The sequence below is a fragment of the Lates calcarifer genome, linkage group LG21 (genome assembly GCF_001640805.2).
Source record: "Lates calcarifer isolate ASB-BC8 linkage group LG21, TLL_Latcal_v3, whole genome shotgun sequence".
Lineage (NCBI taxonomy): Eukaryota > Metazoa > Chordata > Actinopteri > Centropomidae > Lates > Lates calcarifer.
Genome location: NC_066853.1, coordinates 16,229,107 through 16,248,958, shown reverse-complemented (window position 1 = coordinate 16,248,958; position 19,852 = coordinate 16,229,107). Strand labels below are relative to the sequence as shown.

Below are 19,852 nucleotides of genomic sequence, written 5' to 3'. Positions count from 1 at the left end.
ACTGAGCTGCGCCAACAGAAAGATGATTTTGTCAGTTTGCTCCAATATCACACAAATGTCTCACTTTTCATTGAATTCAGGAGCATCCCAGCATGAGTGCTGCTCTCACAAATGATGAGGTGAGTGAAGCTCTGCTATTTCCTCTGACTGTCTTTCCTACAATCTGCTGAACGCAGCTGTTTGCTGTAGATTGGCAGTCAGTACATTTTCTAATACAATGCCGTATGTGAGATGCGGGGCTTTTTATATTGACTCTGAGTGTGTTGTTAAATACTGTATTTTCAATCTACTGTATTCAGTGAGAAAACAGTTTTATACTTCTTCCTTGCATTTAATTAACAGAATTTCTGTAAAGATGATATTTCGAACAGAATCATGATTCATAGACTTTATACCTCTTATGGCATCATACATTTAAACTACACTGAATGTACCTGAAACTAGCTTTATCCTCCAAAGCAGAGAAATCAGATTTCACTCAATCAGTCACAGGAATTGCAGTCTGTGAAATGTGTAATGACACATATTTCAGCTGTTTGCTTTAAAGCACTGCTCTAACCTGCCTAAAATAATTTCATCGGTCTGGGTTTTATTTTGTCTGGGTTTCAGGTGATAGATTCATGTCACACACATTGTTTTAGGGGAATTTGTTCATGTGAAAATGGTCAAATAGCAGTTTCTTTTAGTTTGGTCTCCACTTTAAGTGTTTCCTGCCAACTTAAAATGATTTTATTTGAAGAAGAGCCGATGCTCAGCAGTAGTTGATGGTTTAAATATGAAGATTATAGCAGCATGCAGTCCCAAACTCAAATTAATGACATGTATTTGAATACATTTGGCATGAAAAATTTCTACATTTAAGAATACAGAATATCAGTACTTGAGACATTTTGAAGATGTGGACTTTAGACTTGACTCCACAAAAATAAAAACACTTGTAACTTGACATTAACTTTAACTATAATAACTTGTGACCTCACTCAGACTTGACTTCAAATGATGACCTTCCCTAGGAAAAAAGATTAACAAGATGAGAGTGCTGAAGGCAGAAGATGGTTGAGGCTGATGGGAAGGTCATTCCGATATGTAGGAGTTTTGACCTGGTGATGGTGACGGTGCTAGATGAAAAGTCAGGGTATCTTAAAGGTAATCAGAATTGATCCACTATGGAGCTTGAGTGTTCGCAGCAAGATTCAAGTGTTAACACCCTAAGTGTTGACCTCATGGTGGTGTCACCGAAGTCTGTAGGGTTCGTCCTCTGGGAACCACAAATGTCCCTGTAAAACATCATGATAGTTGAGATATTTAAGTCTGGGCCAAACTGGTGTACTGACCAGCAGACAAACCAACAGACCATCAGACCAACATGCCAGTTTATTTTAGGAAAAATTATACTGCAAACCAATTCTTCATTTTCCTGATTTCCTGAGTGCAATCAAATCCATCATCAATTGAGCAGAAGAGAAAGATGGCGGTGCAAAAATGACATTCATAGCAAAGACTTTAGATTTACTTGTGACTTGTGTGAATTGTTATATATCATATACAATAAATATGTTTATCAGTGGCTTCCATTAAAAAAAATCAAAAACACTAATTATCTAGTCCCACAAATAAGTACAACACTTTTTTATCAAACAAGACAGAGTTTTTCTGCTCACTGTCAAAGACCTGAGTATTTCCCTCTCCAACAGTTTGTGCACTTTAAAAAATACTTTACAAGGTTTTTGGAGGAAGTTTTCTGCCCTCCCTCCCTCTTTCAGAAAAAAAGAAAACCTCTCTCCATTGATTTCCTGTTACTTTGTGACCGAAATAGTGCTGTGTGCTACGTCCCTTGTGTGTGCTGAGCTGTTCTAGACGAGGCAGGCAGTTGGAGGCAGGCTGTGGGCTGGGAATGGAGTAGAAGGGACTTGACAGTGCGTGAGTCTGTGCGAGCCTCCCATGACAGTCGGTCCCAGACGAGGAAGCCGAATAAACAACGAAGGAGCAAGCGAGCAAAGCACAGAGCCATGCTTTGAGCCCGGAGAGAGAAAATAGAAAGAGAGTCAGGAGAGAGCTCAGGAATAAGATGACACAGCGTGCAGAGGCTTCCGGAGAGGGTAATGAGTTTGGCCAGGTTCCCATGATATCCTGCACTGCACAGAGAGGGGGAGAGATGCTTCTAGTCATTATAGTTTGGCTAAAAATGTCCCCATCCCTTCATTTTTTGTCTCTGGAAAAGAAGTCCTTTGTTTTTCCTGCATCAGAGAAGCCAAAATCCAATTACTACGATGCTGCAGCAGAGGAACAACCACGCTCCTGCTGTTTACTGTCAGTATTGACCTCTGAATCTTATGGTTATGCCATTTGAGCCTAAGGGTACATAGAGCCGTCAACCAGTTTGGAGTAGAAATGAAGAGAGATGAAGAGGCATTAGCAATATTGACCATATTCACTGATCAATATCCATTTATGCTTCTGTTATCAGTGCATCTGGGTGAAGTGGCTCCCGCAGTGACCCTTTCTCCCCTTTATTTTTCCCTCTTTCCTTCCTTCCTGGTTCCCCCTTCCTCTGCTCTTTACTCTTTACAGAGGGTCTCTACCAGCTGGGTGGTCCACGCTGTGCCCCTCAGAGCAGCATTGAAGGACTGGAGGACATAGAGGTAGGATCATTATGAAGAATTTCTGAGTATATTCACCAGCAGTCGAGAACAAGTAGAAGTACCTGGTTGTTTGTCTTGCTACGCAGCCCCACTGCTTTCACAAAACGCTGCCTCTATTCTTTGCCTCCCCTTTAAGCCTCTCTGTTTAAGTGTCTCTTTTTCATCTCTGCCTGGACCCATTTGCAGAGGAAATGTAAGACCCATGTGCTGCTGCTCGTGGTGCATGGGGGAAACATCTTGGACACAGCAGGCGGAGACCCCAGCACAAAGGCTGGTGATGTGGCCACCCTGGCCTCGGTGCTGGAGAAGGTGACGCGGGCACATTTCCAGGCTGCTGCAGAACACGTGATGATCAAGCTGGTGCCATGTCCGGCTGTGTGCGCTGAAGCTTTCTCTCTTGGTTTCCAAGTGAGTGCAGTTTCCAAAACAGGAAGTCTCATTGGCCCCATTTACACTTGTCATTTGAAGCATCTCATATCTGGATAAAATCCTGATTGGGTTTAATTTATATTTAGTCACAGGGAAAACATGATGTATCTCAACCTAATTGAACACCTGCAGGAAATTTTGTGCTAGAATGTTCATCAAAACCCAAAATGAGGTGATATGTATTGAAAGACTGAGTTCACCCCTTCAGTGTAATTCCAGAGACTTGAATTATCTGTGTCAACAAACTATTCTGAATGCATATTGTGGCACAAAATCTGACTAGACACACTACTCACCTTATTCATAGCTCCATGATACATTATGGGGGACACTCCTGGTTATTCCTCTCCTAAATAGCACAAGTGTCTTTCCCTTTTTTGGGGGGTTGGGGGCGAATAAATGATGTGGGAACAAGCCTGTCACGCCTTAAATGGGATAATGTGAACAGACCTCTGCTTTCTACCAGAGGGATGAAACGGACGACCTGAACAAGTGGCCTCAGATCACTATTTCCTTTAACCCCTTGATGCCTGAATTATTTACAATTGTATAAAAAAATTAATTATTTGTGTTTTTGCTTTCAAGCTGATGCTAAATTAAGTAGAGATTGTTAATTTGTCTATAGCATATACATACATACATTTAGGTATGATGCAAATTAGCGACAATAGGCATTAATGGTAACCAATGGTAAATTTTTTATTGAAGCCACAAAATTGTTTACAATTATTTACACTATTATTTACTCTATAACTAAATAACTATAACTATGGATGTATAACTACCGAATGTAGGTCACACTCCAAACGGTCCTATGGTAAACCAGTGCTTGCAAAAGGTTCCTAGGCACGTATTTAGAATGCACAAATTGGCATTGGGGGAATGCATACACTATCTCGGCTGCAGTCTGAATGCAAAAGGTATGATGCGAATTTGCGACAATCGGCGTTAAGGGGTTAATTTAACACCTACCTGTATATACGTCTCTGTTAGCCAGATCACTGACCTGATTGCATCTATCGTGCTTTTCCTGAGCTTCATGCAAATCTGGGGAGGTGCTACTGCTGCATCTGAAAGTGTTTGATAACTCTCAAAACATGCCAGAATATTTACTTCTGCCTGGAAACAGTTTAGCTAGCTAGCACCTATCCATTAATTAACACAAACATGTGAAACATTATTACACTCATGACATGCCACACTTATGTATGAAATCGCTGTTGCTGCCTTCATTCTGATGTAGGAAAGATGGATGTTTAAGACCCTGTGAGTGATTACTTCCACAGGCTGCTGTAGTTACTCTTGGGAAGAGTTAAGAAATTGTGTGCAGCTTCGAGAGATCGATGTATTTGCACCTTCTTAACATCTGCCTAGCCCAGCCAGAGATTTGTCAAGTAAATTACCATTTATAGTAAATGGTCTCTCAGTTAGATGTGGGGCAAAGGCTCTGCTCTTTGAGGGAGCTCTCAAAGAATCCTTGCAGAAACAAGGGCTCTGCAAGGAGACCAAATCCCCTTCTAACAAATGGACACATGAACATTAAATCTAAGTTAAATCCACAAAAGCTTAGTACATAACAGAGGAGGCTGAGGTGGTGGAGGGAGCTGTGGCAGCACACAGTGTTGAAATAAGCATAACAGCAGAAAAATAATGAGGAGGGTCAGACTATACTGGCTATGCTGTAAACCTTAATGAATTTGATTGGAAGTCACCAGTCAGCTGATGTGATGTGCAATGATTGTGAAGCATGAATGACACGGCTGATGCCAGTCAGCTAAAGTTAGACCCCTTCAGTGTTCAACCTGAACTAACTATGTCCCATTGACTATACAGGTTTTGACTTGTCACAGTAGGAAAAAATTCAGTGTAAACTGTTTAATTAATGACGCCTGAATTCCATTGTGCTTTATTCAACCAACATCTTTACAGTTTTTTAGACTGCCTTAATCACTATAAAGAAGCAATGAACATTCTGTGCTGGACTGTTAAAGGAGACATTTCAAGACCCAGTGTCCTGTATGAATGCATCTCTGCAGGAATTAGCATAGAAGCAAAAATGCCTGATTGGCCAAGGTGGTGAAGGTTAATTGAGAAAATATATTGACCAAAGACCCCTGAATAGACAGTGCAATGTTAATTAGTATGCTGATGACATTTTCAACCCAGTGCAAGCATGTGGCCATGTGGAATATTAACCTTTTTAAATGCTGTTTGCTTTTTATTGTGAATAATTCTCCCTCTTAAGCTCTGGAGGCGGCGCCTTAGTCGACAAACGAACGGCTAAATGACATTATACGGTTTCCACAGATCCCAGGGCCTCTGCAAGGAATGTGTGCAATGATCTGTTTGTATAATTAGCTACTGTTACTTTGTATTCAGGTTTCATTTGTGGGATAAATTTGTGTGTGGAAGTGGAAGTTAATTGTGGATGTCGTTGTAGTAGCTCAGTGATGAATAGCAGTCAGTGGATGAGTCCTCCCTTATGGCAAATTATACAGTATTATTGCCATTAAAACTCACAGGTCTTAGTCCTTGCAGTCATCTGTGTAAAGTAATGATGTCTTTGGCTGGAAGATATTTTCGAGATACAGGAGGTAAACACATGTCCGTTTTCACATGTTTGCTTTTTTTCTCAGTCTTGTCTGCTGTCGGCGCAGACAGCCACTGTAGCGTAACTAATGATTTCATTTCACATTTAATGTCATGTGTCTCAGTGGTCACCAGTTTTATCTTTGACAGCGTGACTTAGTTTTCACTGCTCTCCAATTATATGTGGAGGATGTTTTTGTCTGAATTGTCACTAATCACCGTGGCTCACAGAATATGTTTGGCATTCGAGTCGAGGCTCCTGTCTGGTTCTGTGATTGGCGTGAGCAGGAGTAAGGTAGTGACTGGAAGCAAGATGAGTGTAAAAAGATTTGAGTGCTGTAGCTTCTTGGCAGCTTGACGTCCGCTCAGCTTTCCAGAGATAAAATATTAAAAACAACAACTTCCCTTGGGAGTCGGGCAGAACTGAGTTATTGTCGCATGTCTCTATTGCCTGTTCTTGAATACACGCAAACACACACACACATTAAATTATATATTTTTATATATTAAAAAATATATAAATAAACATTTTAAAACACAGACCAAAAAAATAAATTAATAAATCATAAACAGTTTGAGCTATTCCACATTATTTATTTTGTATTTGATTGTTATGTCAGAAGTTATTTTCCTGCCGGAGGTTTCATTTGTCCAGACTTTATTTTTCCTCTGCAGGGTTATTATTATTAGCAGGATTTAACATAACATGGCCTGAACTGTTGTACCCTCAAAATGAAACTCAAGGTGGATTTTAATTAGTTTTTCTTAAATTAAGGTTTGGCTTAGTTTATATTTTTTCTTCAGAATGCATTTGTAGGATCAAAGTAACATTTTTAAATCCTTACCATGGTCTAATGCACCCAGTCTTGTCAGGAAACTGTGATATGTGTGATCCATTCATGTCAGTCTGATACAACTCTTACTTGATTCTCAAATGGTTTGCATAACCATTAGCAAATATGATTAAGTTGGGGGTTAACAGGTATTTCCCTTGACAGAAGTTACTGATATTTGTGTCTCTCATTTTGTTCATTCATGTATCTTTCAATTGATTCTTTCATTCTTTTATAAAAACCTTTTTCTACACTATATCTCCTGATAATATAATATTGCTGTTATACCTGACAGGCGCTGGATTTTTGAGGCTAACTCTGGTATTGATAATGCTAACTGTTTTGAAATTACCTTAAAGCTAGTTTTACATTTCTGTACCGCAGTTTCTTCTTACTTGCTGGCAATATACTATATATCTCCAACAAGCTAATAATGCCACAATATATCAGGGCTAGTCCAGATTTCTGTACAAGATAAGCCTCTAGTATGAAGAACAAAAGTCAACAAAAATTCAACTCATGAACAGCCTGTTGAAAATCTCCTGACAATGAGAAGTGAATTTGCGTTTTAGCTCTCTAGTGAAATTAGACAAAGCCTACTTTGTGCCCAGATGGCTCTAGGTCCTCCACATACTCTCACAATATGTGCAGTCAGTAGGCATGCGTACACACCCACACAGCAACAAACACAACACTTATTCAACCACACTTTTGTCAGTTAACAGTGTTTGCTCTAATGACAGTGTTGGACTTGTGGGTGTGCGGAGCCTCATTTATTTGCATGCCAACATAAACATCCGAGGAATAGGCAACCACGCGGGAAGGAATTGCTGCTGTATGGGTAATTTACTCCCATTCTGGGTAACAGCTTGGCTGAAAATCGCACCACGGAGTGGAGGTGGCAAAGCCTCTTAGCGCCTCAAAGACAAACTTTCACATAAACAAACCACTTTGGACTCAGTTCTTGATGACTCCTTATGTACTGTAGGATGTCCCCGTAGAGGATGAACATGTTTTTCAGTTTGTGTTGTCCTTGTTGCCGTGTGTTCATGGCCTGCTGTGCGCTGAAGGGCTCTGAGCACTTATTATTAGCTGTGCCTGCTAATGAGTGTACCTGGCAATGCGGGCTAGGAGCTGGGTGTCAAGACAACACGTGTAATCCATAAACACACTTGCACAAATACATCCCACACAAAAGCAGTTGGAAATGAGCACTGGATGTGTATTATTGCACCATAGCACGTCCAATTAACAGCAACAGTGAAAAGACTCCCCAAATTGATTTCCTCTAGCAGGTAACACACCACCAGAGAAAGAAATATTTCAGCTGTTAAAAACTTCATCTGAGCAACAGGAGAGAATAATAAAATGGATTCTGTGTCATTGAACGGGAGTTTTTTTTTCAGGGAAAGCAGAGGAAGAGGATGAAGTCCACTTGTCCGTGTGCACAGCGAGCGACCTCAGTTCATGGAGATAGATACTCATTATTGTGGCCATCGGGACCTGGGGACATGACGCTACTATTTCAGAGCTCTCTCCTTTTATTAAGAAGACTCTACAGAGGGCCATTGCTGTTCATGTTAATAGTGCAAACGTTGTGTAGTGCTAAGCCAACCATTAACAAATGGGGAGAGCAATTAAGCAGAAATCTGACAGACTTCAGGGTTTTCAGTTTGACATTAAATGGCGAGAGGCGAGAGGGTGGCGGGGCAGCATAATGGAGTCTATCTCAAGGTTATGCTGTGTGAGATGAGGATGATTCGAAGTTTAATCGGCTCGCTCGGCCTTATCTTCCCCCCGCTGTTGTTAATGGATCTTGTCATCATCACATTACTATGAAACCTTTGAGGAAGACGTCTGTACATCTGTCAGTGTTGGATAGTATCACAATCACCCTGCTTTTACGTGTTGCTGAGTGAGGCTGACAGTGTTGCTAGAAAAATCAACACCGCGATCACAGGCAAAGAGATGAATTATAAAGCTCTCTTGGTTCAAAGATGAAGGATAACCTCACAGGCGATCTAAAGTCAACTGACGCAAAACCTGCAAATTAAGCTTTTCTTGTTTCTAAAGTAGGTCTTCAAAAATGTGAGCTTAAGTGGCACCTCAATATGACCTCAGCATATTCTCTGTTACTATCGCTAATGAGAGTGGAGAGATGTAACCGGGGTAAATGCCACCACTCATGGGCGAGTGACTCATATCTTGAAATAACGGGGGCAGGCTCGTCACGGTGACGTGAGGCATGCTGCCCTGCCATTCATCGCTCTGTTGATGTGCTTCTTTTTAGGGAGCATAATGCCTAGGCTAAGTGGCATATTTGAATTATCTGCTACCCCTGCGCCGGCTGATGGATGCCAAGTTTGTCATTCCTGTGGTGTTAGTTGACATTTTGGATGTTGGATGGAACATGTGCTCCTTATCAGTAAAACTAAATCTACAGCTACATGCTATAAAATCTAGACTGTAGGACACCATCTGTCTTTGACAACAAACACAGTTATACTCCATCAAAATTATATGCCTGATATCACAGCCACTACCTTATTGATCACCGGCATTTTAGAGGAAATTATAGTTAACATTATTGAGATTAATTATAGCCATTAAAGATGCAGATGGGATTTGGATGGTTTGGTGGAGCAGCCTCTCTGAGGCACATGTTTGTATAGACAAAGATGTTAATGATCGCCTCAAATTAATTAGGATCATTGATTCTGAACAGAGAATAACCTGCAACCCTCGAGGATGTTATACCTTCAGATGCTTCAGCAAATAAACCAGGGAACAGTTTGGCTCATGCACGTGCACGCACACACACAAACAAAGCATTTTATGTGCACTCTTTTGAATGTAAAACAGTGGCTGCTCTGTGGTAATAATACTAACAAGTGCTTGCATAATCAAGTAATTATGCAATGCAAATAATGAGTGTCTCACCTGACATTTGTTGAACAGTGCAGCAGGTGTTAAACCTCTGCTCCTGTCCTGTGACTTGTGAACCCTGTTCCGAGGAAGAGCTGTGTTAGGAATATTAATTGGTGCTTTTTTTTTTGTTTTTTTTACGGATGTCTCTGTGAGTAAGCTGTGTGTGTTTTTGGGACTGCGTTTGAGCAGCAGTTGTTAACAAGACTCTAATAAGATCAAGGCAGTGCAACAGCAAAGCTTGGTCCAAGCTCCCAGTAGTATTTAGCTGGGATGTTGGGATTTCTCATTTCAGTTCCAAAACTCAATAAACAAGAACCTGATAAACAAGTGATTTGTGGTATGAGATGACCTGATGGTATTTTTTTGCACAGCAGGTGCCTGAGTTGTCTGAGCCGAATATTTCTCACAGAAGCTTCTGTAGAAGGAGTGACACTGCTGTTATGCAAATAACCGTGTGCAGTACGGTTCAAGTGACACAGAGTTGCTTGCAGAGTTGAATCTTTCTCTAAAAGCTGCCCTCGAGAGCAGGGTTCACAGCACTACAGAGTTGACACTGCAGAAGCAAGCTGCATCTCAAGAGTCTTGAGGTGCTACTGACAGCTACGCATCAGAGCCACATCCTGGGGTGTGACGACCCGCATTGCTGCTTTTTAATAGCAACTAGTCCAGCGGGAGGCTGCCAAGAGCAAAGCTACAGGAGAGACTAACCCAACTGAGAAAATGTTTTCTAGAGATTATAAGATATTTTTTATCTGACTTTTACAAACAAAACATATATAAACAGAACCTATGAAAAGGTCGATCTTCCATTTTGTGGATGATAAATTAACCTGTCTGATTTTCAAACGTTTGTCAAACAGAATAGGTTGACTTAAACATTTTTCTATCTGTTTACACAAGTGGCAGATGAAAATAATTGCCCTCCAACACAGATCTGTCACTGTTTGTTATGATGTGGCAGTGGGAATTGTGGAGGTGGCTTTATCCCCTGTAGATGTCAGGGACTGACTGTAGAACACTGTGTTGCTGGGAGCACAACAGTCACATCTATTGTCTCTTTTTATTCCCTACATGTTTCCCAAAGCCCGCAGCACGGTATTTTGTAATTGCTACAGAAATTGGCCAAGGCTGATATGAACATGCGGTAGTGCAGAATCATGGCTGTAATTAGGAAAAAAAGGATAATAATATATTTCTGTGTTCTCAGATTTGTGAAGTTTTATTTGGATAATTAAAAGTGCCTTGGTCCTGAAAACAGGGTTTTAATGAGAAATTTACACAATCATGCAGTCGGTTTAGACAATCAAGTAAATGGCTTAATCTGACTAATATACATTGGTGCATTCACAGTCAGTGAAAGTTGCTCTGGCCCCAATTATTCACAAAATGGGGGGAATATTTTTTTGCATAGATGGTACACAGACTCCACTTCACTTTTCTTGGGTATTGCAGCCATGGTAACACTATTTGGCCCTAATTTTAAAAAAATCATAAACCTCCAGAGGCTCAGAGGAGCCCACTTGGTGTTACTGGACTTATAAATCACAACAGTCCAATTAAAGGAATAACAAGAACATTTGATTAGATGTGATTGTGATTAGATTAGATTAGATTAGATTGGATTAGATTAGATTAGATTGTGTGCATTCCAGAGAGAGAGTACTCAAGAATTTGCTTAGATTCAATCCAGTTCAATTCAGCTTTATTTTAGTTATATTGCATATAACAAAATAATAAAACATCTTATAGTGTTGTCATTCTAAGATATATATTACAACATGCTAAAAAGCAACAAAAAGTGTATAATCCTATCTGTTGAAGATATCCAAAATAATGTAAGATGCAGGATAACTCAAGCATGAGCTGTTGTACAGACTTTACACATATGGTACCGATCGAGGTAATAGTGCAACAGGAAAAAGCATGAGAGCTTGAGAAAACAATAAGCCTTGGTCAAAAAGTATCAAACTTGCATGTATTCAAAGCCTGATATACACTATTACTCTGTGCCATAGAGCTCCATTGCAACCTGTTCACAAAAACATATCATTGAGCTACACTGTTGCATTTGGTGACATGTTCTGTTTTTACAGTGAATGTGGGCACAGAGGTTTACTCTCACACAATCGCAAATACACCAACGTGCTGCCAGAAGTACTAAATAGCACGTATTGATCTGCAGCTGAAAATAGTCCACAAGAATTGAACTTTACTTTACTCCTGTTTGAGTAACATTTGCTTAAAACCTCAGTTTCCAGCTGTTTTAGGAAAGTAGTCATAATTTTTTTTAAAGATTCACATGTTCAGTTTGTCCTTTTTGTCTGAATTTTAGGGCCTGGGGTATAGAGGGTGTCAAATGTTGTACAGATTGTAAAGCCCTCTGTGACTTCAGGGTATATAAATGAGCTGCTTTTGACAGTATGGTCAGGGAATCAATGCCACAAACTTTTTATGGAAGACAGATTTCAAATTGTTGCTGTTGGTCTTTTTGTGGGATTTGTTGACTATAAAATGAACATCAAGAAGCACCAGTCTTATCCTTTCACAAGTCTCGATGTAGTTGATTGGTGTTGGAAGACAAAAGCTACATGTCTCATGAATCTATTTCTGTATGGAACAGATCAAACAATCTAAACAATATTGGGGAGAGCAATTGTATGCTTCCCAAAATATTGAAAATTGTCAGCCAGCAGAGGTTGTGGCCTTCTGTGTAGTGATGTGTCCATGGTTCCTGACATATTTCAGCCTTGGTGTGGCATTCCTGCTTCTTCCTGTAATCAGAGCATCTGATGGATGTTGACGGGGTTGGCACTGCTGCTCAAGGAGAGAGTGCAGGGCAACGCTATCTTTTACTGTTTCCCCACAGTGTCACATGAAGTGTCTCACTTGATCTGTGCATGCGCTGTCGCTGCATCACACACACAAGCAAACACGCACATCCATTAATGTCTACACAGCAGTAAAATCACCAAAGGTATTTACCATTTTGTTTTAATCTCTGAGATTACATCCCTCTTTTCCTTATATCACTTGTGTCTACACATATGTACACATCGTACCAAAAGGCTGGCCTCAAATCAGATCAAGAGCACTGTGAACAGATTGGATGAGGCATTTATAGATGTAGGATAGTCAAGGGTGAGCGTATCACAAAAAGAATATTGTGAACTTTCTTGAACCTTCATTAAAACAGAAAGTGGTGATTTAATCTGGTGTGTTTCTTCAAACCATCCCCTTTCATCCATCCACCCCTCCTTCCTTCCTACCTACCATCCTACCCCTTCAGTCTTAACCCATACAGCTACGATGAGAGCTGTGTGTCCAGCAGCGTGGACCACCTACCCCTGGCTGCCCTCCCCCTCCTGGCTATCGTCTCACCGCGCTACCAGGACGCCGTAGCGACCGTCATCGCCCGGGCCAACCAGGTCTACCGCAGCTTCCTGCAGTCAGAGGACGGCCAGGGATTCACGGGTCAGGTCAGTCACGCCTTCTTCTGGAGAGGACAGGAGAGGAGAGGAGAACTCCTATCCTCTAGTCTCTCACCACTGAGTAATGGGCTGTACGCACTTTAATCGATGTCAGTGATTGTCAAAGGAAGTAAAGATTGCTTTTGAGTGAGCTGTGTAATCTGTGGAAAACTGGGAGAGCTCAGGCCCCTAGAGGACTCCAGACCTCTACTGTTTAAGTGGACCTCATTTCACTGTCTTCTGCACAACAACAGCTAGGCTCTTGGTAACAAGCTGTATTTTTAAATGAAGTAATAAACTGTGAGAAGACTGCTCACAATTAAGCTGAATTTAACAGCACTGGGTTAGGGCTATGAAACACAATGACTTTCCTTAGCTTTAATCATACAAAGTATTCTAAATGTAAATGTAGGCGACAAGTGTCCAACAAATAATTGAAAAAATAATGTATTTCTGCAGTTTTTTTTTCCTTCTAGCTGCTGTAGTTCAGCTCCTGTTGCGCTTGCTTGAAATTAAAAGCAGATTCTCAGTCTTTAACTGCACATGATTGAAAGCCACTGGTCAATACAATCTTGATTAGCCAGTCAGCTATGACAGAAGACATTAGATACAATCAAGTTAACAGGTGATTACAATAAAGTTAATTACAGCACTTTCCTCTATTTTTGTATGGTTCTTGCTATAGTGAAGAGATACTTTATGTTGTCATAGCTTGGTACTTTCTATTCCCTGGTGTTGGATAATGGATTGATGGATGGATACTGTTGTTATTTGTGTTTACTTTGATAATTTCTCCTCCTCCTTCTTTATGATTATGATTAACTTTCATCCTCATCCTTTTGTCGTTCTGCAACATTTTCCCTGCAGATTAGTCTTCTGTAATTAGCTTTATTGTAATGAGCTGTGGGGTTATTTCCTCCAACATTTTGTATTTTTGATACTTTACTGTCTGGTAATAGTGGACACATGAGTTGGTGTTTAACTGAAAAGCAGCGGCTGTGTCCCAATTCCATACCACACATTCATTTTAAGCAGGTTATGAGGATGTGGTATGATCACATTGCCAAGATGACAAAATTAAGGAAACTCAAAAAATGTATAGTAATGATGTGCTCATACAGTGTCAGCCAAACAAGAAAACCTGACTTGGGAGCATTTACACAGTGTTCCAAGACGGTTAGCCAAACTGCTTCCCTTGTAGTTACAGCAGATGAATAGCCTAAGTTAGCGGGATTTTCCCACAAGGTTGCTTGTAATTACAGTCTTAACGAGATGTTGTGAATGCAGTATAAAGAGAGTGAGCTGCTCTTGAATGATATTGTCCTACAACTCAATCCATAAAGGAAATGGAAGAGATACTCACTGCTCCAAAACATTATTAACAGTATTAAATATTTAGAAACACATTTGGCTTTATCTTTGTTAAGTTTTATTGGCAGTGCATTGATTCTTTGTATAATTGTTTCAAAAATAGTAAACTCTGACAGTCAGTATGTAGTGCATACTGTATGCCCTCTGTATATATACTCTGGGATTGGGACACATTGAGAGTCATACCCTCCTGTCCCCATGAAATATGTTGTTTTCACTTGTTTTATTCCATTCATACACCTCTCCAATTGTCCTCCTGTCGAAGGTTTTACTGACTGAGAGCACCATATGTGGAAGGCCGTCTAAAGCATAAATTTTCCAAGCAGGTATGCCTGATGGGCGACTGTGTGGGAGGTGTGCTGTGCTTTGATGCTTTGTGCTTCAGCAACCACCAGAGGCCTGGCAGCCCCAACAACAGCAGCAGGAACAACAGCACTGAGAGCCTGAAGGTATGAGCTTGAGTGTTATAGTGATGACATGATGATGATACACAGAGCTGTATGGGGTTTGGGAGATTATTAACAGCTGGTGGGAGAAAATTTTTACTGGTACATGATTAAGAGATCACTGCAAATGATCAAGATTACATGCCTGTCTTATATACCTTGTTCTCATCAGTGGATTTAATTATAACAAGTGTACCCTTATGTACCAGTGGTAAAATCCTTGGCACAGCTCCACTGTTCTTTCTAGTAAGGTCAGTTTTTCAGTACAACATTCCTTTCAGGAATGGCTTTTAGAAATGTTGCCATATGCCAGTGACTGTGTCCTTGGCACTATGTTTTTCTAAAGTCCCATATATAAATGATGTAAATCAAAGTCACAGTGGAAGTTAATTTTATGTGTTTGGATCACAGCTTGGTTTTAATGGTTGATTTGATTGGGATCTGTTTTTTTCTTTAAGGAGGTAGTGCAGTGTGGGTTTTACATATTCATTGTAACATTTAAGATGTCCTGAAGTAGCTTGTCATTTTCTGTCCTTTTCCCGCTGCTAAGTGTTGCGTGATCCCCATTTTGTGCCTGTTACTCCCTCCGGCTCTTTGCCATTCAAATCCACTCACATCTAATAGATTCACTCTTGCACAGGCACAGTTTTTTCCTCCCAAATTTAACTACTCACCTGGGAAAACGCATCGACTCCTATCCGATTATGTGCAGTCTGCTGGTGCAGCCACCGCTGTGAGTGTATCAGGATTTACTGTACAGTCACGCTCTCTCTCTCTTCCTCTCAGGATAACTCGGGCCTGCTCGGGGAGTCCAGCCCGGGTCTGAGTTCTAGCAAGAGGCTGAGCAAGAGCAACATCGACATCTCCGCCCCCAACGAAGGGCACAGTCAGGGTGGGCCGCCGCTCAGCCGGAAGCAAAGCGATTCGTATGATGGAGATACCTCGTCCACCGGCCAGCACAGCTTTTTCTCCAGGTGGGGCAGCATATTTTAATGATGATATATATTGTTAAACAGTACATGCTTATCTACCACCAGACATTCTGACTGTTTACACAGAGGTACTTATACATTTAATATCTCTGGTGTATAAGGCAATTATGGGCAATGATGTTTGGTATCTACTTGAATTTCATAACCTCGAAAGCTAACCGTACTCTACTACTCTACATGGCATACCTGACTGTACTTTTAGTATGAATCTGATGCAAATTTTGACCATTATCCTCAAAAAATGTCCAAGCCCTGAAATAAGCCTCAATACTGCAAAGTACAAACATAGAAATATGCACAGTCACTATACTCGTATATATTAAACTATAAGTTTAAAAAAAAAAAAAAAGCTTTGGTAAACTCCCTCCCTAATCGTAGACCTGCAGCAGACATCTGTCAGCGCATAGCAAACAAAAACCAATAGGATTATAAAAGCATTCAAAGGTAGGGATAGACAGATTATCAGCCGGGCTGATTATTGGTGCAGATATTCAGCATTTTGAAGCATATCGACGTCTGCCGTTTTTTTTTAATCTGATGGCCGATAAGAGATCAATTTAAAACTCGCTTATTTTGGCTCTGATTCAATTAACTTTATAAGAGATGCTGCTTACCCTGGGAGCTCCCTGCACTTTTTGTTTTTGTTTGAACTTAAAACAAAGTAAGTCAAAGATAAAATAACATTTCAGTTACAATGAAATTTTGAACTTTATTTACTGTAGAAAACTTTAGGGAGCTATTTATTTGTTTAAGTTTTCATTTAACTTTATAAGACATGCTGCTGAGCCTGAGAGCTCCCTGCACTTTTTGTTGGAAGTTTTAAAATAAAGATGTCTATTGTCTAAGATAAAAAAAAAACCTTTAACATGTTGCAAATCTGAAAAGCTGTTTAATAAACATATGCTTAAAGGCATTTAAACAAAGTTAAGTGTTGGAGTTTGTATTATTCAAAATTTTGACGCCAATATTTTCATTTTTACTGCAAATGAATATCGGCTCCAAAAATCGGTTGTTGGCCTCCTTGACTACTAATAATTGGTATCTGTATCGGTCCTGAAAAAACCATATTGGTCTATCACTATTCAAAGGCAAAACACATGACTTGTTTTTAAAGTAAAAAGTGACCTTGGGTATAATAGATGGTACACAAGGAGGGAGGGTTATAAACATACTGTCTAAATATATGATCGAGCAAATATATAGTCTACCAAGTGCTGCAGCTTCTGCTACTGTTGGTCAATCCAGAAATACACTGGAGCAGGCTTAGTGTTCTGTGCAATAGCCAAAGTGTATATATACACAGTTACATGAATCTGAATTTAAAACCAACATTTGGATAATTTAATAATTAATTTTGATATATAACAAAATTTAGTTTCACACGATCACCCACCACTTGGCAGCAAAGCACATCAGACATCAGAGGTACAGAGTAATATTTAAAATTCTGTCATCCATCTCTGTCGAACAGCATTTGTCAATCAGAGATGAATGTGTTAGGGATTCATATAATGACCCAGATGTTGCACGCCAGCCCTCATCCAGGTTCTCCTGGAATGTGTTGCTCTATCTCACCCCTGCTCTTTATCAATATTTGCAGCTTGACTGCCCTGCCTGCCTACCTGCCTCTGCTTGACTATAAATAGCCTGTTTGTGCCTGTGCCAGCCAGTTTGTGAGGGAGACTGAGCACTGGGGGTGAATTTAGCTGAGTCTGGGTGGCTGGAGGGGGTATGCCTGCCATGTCGGCTCACTTCGAGCAACCAGTGTTCCCATTCCAAATCACATGCTCCACTAGGCTTACACCGTCAGAGCCACACAGTAAATGAAGATAAGATCCCAACAGTTCACAGTTATGTCATCCTGTGTTCATGGTGGTGCACCTCTCACCTTTCACTCCTTGTTACTATCCTGATTAAGCCCGAGCCTGATTGTGTGGAAGGTAACCCTTGCTCTTTCCCAGTGGACATTCCCAGTCACCAGGAGGGCTTATTAAAACTCCTTTTCCCAGACATTTTCCCTCCTATCAGGATAGCCTCTCGGATGGCTGTCAACCTCTGCTTCGCTCCATTTCAAATGTTTCCACCTTGCTCTGCTTTGGTCTTGACTGGGAATTGCCTGTGAGATCATGCGCAAATGGTCATAACACTGCTCTAATGAAAACCCAGGAGAGTACACTGAGTGCAGCAATCAGTGCCTCAATCTGTCATTGTCAGCGATGGTTGTTTTGACTTATTTCACTGATGTTTAAACAGATGGCAATAAAACTTTTAAAGTTAAGAAACACTGAAGCACCTAAATGGACATATCTGCACCAAAACAGAAATCTGTTTAGTCTTAAGTGCTTAGGTAAAAAAGAAAGAAAGATGATGTTTTCATTAGAGCCACTGAAAGGCCTGTCTATGCCTATTGCCCATTAGGAAAAATCTATTAGACATGCTTAAGATGAATAGGGAAGCATCAGCGTCAGATATACAGTATTTCCTGCTCCTATAGTAAAAGGCAGGACATTATGAGACTTGACATATGTTTATTGCTCATAAAAACAACATGAGTAGTTCAAAAACAGTTAGCAAATGTAATCATATTTATTCAACATATTGGTAATGATTTGCATTTAAATTGGATGTGCTGCAAAGAGGGAAATTTAGTTCATCTAGGTCAACAAAAATAACACTTCTCTTTCCACACCAACAGGCAAAATATCATTTTCTGAGGTACACTGTAAATAAACATTTTATGTGCAAATGAATGAAAAGTGCAGTTGCACAGAGCATGATTTTTTTTTAGTAAGTTTAACATGTCAACATGGTACATGAGCCTGTTCACAGAAGTAGAGATCACCATTATGCTCATCCTCGCAGTGTATGTACTGTTTTTATAATATGTAATGCTCCATTGCCCCACTGTGTCTTCAGGCACACAGATACTATTATGACTTTCTCTGAGTTTGGAGGATGCTGCTTTGAGGAATAAATAATAGGTTTTGGTGACAAAGAGACAGATTAACAGTGGTAAGAAGTGAAGGAGTGGGAACATTAGGAGAGAGAAGACAAAAACCAAAATGGAAGCGGAAGACAATCAAAGCACTATTGATCCGGCTTTTAAAGGTGGCTGGAGACGGTTGGCTAATCCTTTCTTCCTGTGCAAGACGTAATGGGGAAAATCTTGGCTCGCCAGCGAGCAGAGAGGCAGAGGGATCGGCTGTTCAAACAGCTGTAAGCATGATGCAGCCTGTGAAGACTGAATGAAGAGCTGCTCAGGCTGAGTCATAAAGGCCCAGTGCTGATAGTGACCCCCACAATGTTAAAACAAGCCCGCCTGTGATTGAATCAGGACACAGCGACTCAGCTGTGTTAAAACTCAGACATTTGCCTTCCCAGTTTTTCTGTAGCAAATTTGAAACAAAATACTTCTGTTCCTTCATACACTCCTCCTCTTGCCTGTGGGCTCAACCATTTTTTGTTATCAAGTTAAATGTACTACAATATTAATGGTGGACCATGAATGGAGTTGAAAGGATTAGTTACAGCCTAAAATGATAATTTTTGTATTAATGACCTGAAGCCACATTTACTGGCTTTTACTTCATTCTTCATGGTAAAACAGCTTTTGAAAGAACAATATCAAATGTCCCCTAGAACTTCTCAAAGACTTTTTGCAGTATATTGAATGTCCACTTGAATGTTCCATGCAACCCAGTCATCACTACATGAACCACCATCTATATTTGCCAGTAGGTAAAATATCATGTCCATGTCTACTCCCCAGTTTAATGAAAGAAAGTGAGCTGCGTGGCAGCAGTAGCACCAGTCTGGTGCTGAACCCAGGCCGATTCGACTTTGAGGTGTCAGACTGCTTCCTGCTGGGCTGTCCGCTGGGCCTCGTGCTGGCCATGAGACGCACTGTGCTACCTGCCGTCCAGGGTAAGAATCAGATACATGGAAAGCATATGTGGAGTATGTGCTTGTGCAACAGCATTTTTAGTGTGTTTTCTCCAGTTGTTTTACTGTTTCTTTGTTTTTGTTGTTTTACTGTCAGCTCATCAGATAAGTGTTATTTATTTATTTTTTTTGCACTACAAGTATGAAAAGTGCCACAAAAATTAAGTCATGTTTATTGTTTGAAATTGGATTTCAACATGATATAGTTGGATG

At 40.4% G+C, this 19,852-nt stretch overlaps 1 protein-coding gene across 1 annotated transcript in view; it reads left to right on the top strand.

Moving 5' to 3' along the window:
* Window positions 1–19,852, top strand: part of pitpnm3 (PITPNM family member 3) — an 80,996-nt gene that overhangs the window by 41,944 nt on the left and 19,200 nt on the right. The window contains exons 4-10 of the mRNA XM_051065463.1: window positions 2,572–2,642; window positions 2,829–3,042; window positions 6,478–6,484; window positions 12,708–12,897; window positions 14,586–14,708; window positions 15,492–15,679; window positions 19,467–19,621. Of these exons, the coding sequence (XP_050921420.1) occupies window positions 2,572–2,642; window positions 2,829–3,042; window positions 6,478–6,484; window positions 12,708–12,897; window positions 14,586–14,708; window positions 15,492–15,679; window positions 19,467–19,621 (948 nt within the window). The remainder of the gene's footprint in view (window positions 1–2,571; window positions 2,643–2,828; window positions 3,043–6,477; window positions 6,485–12,707; window positions 12,898–14,585; window positions 14,709–15,491; window positions 15,680–19,466; window positions 19,622–19,852) is intronic.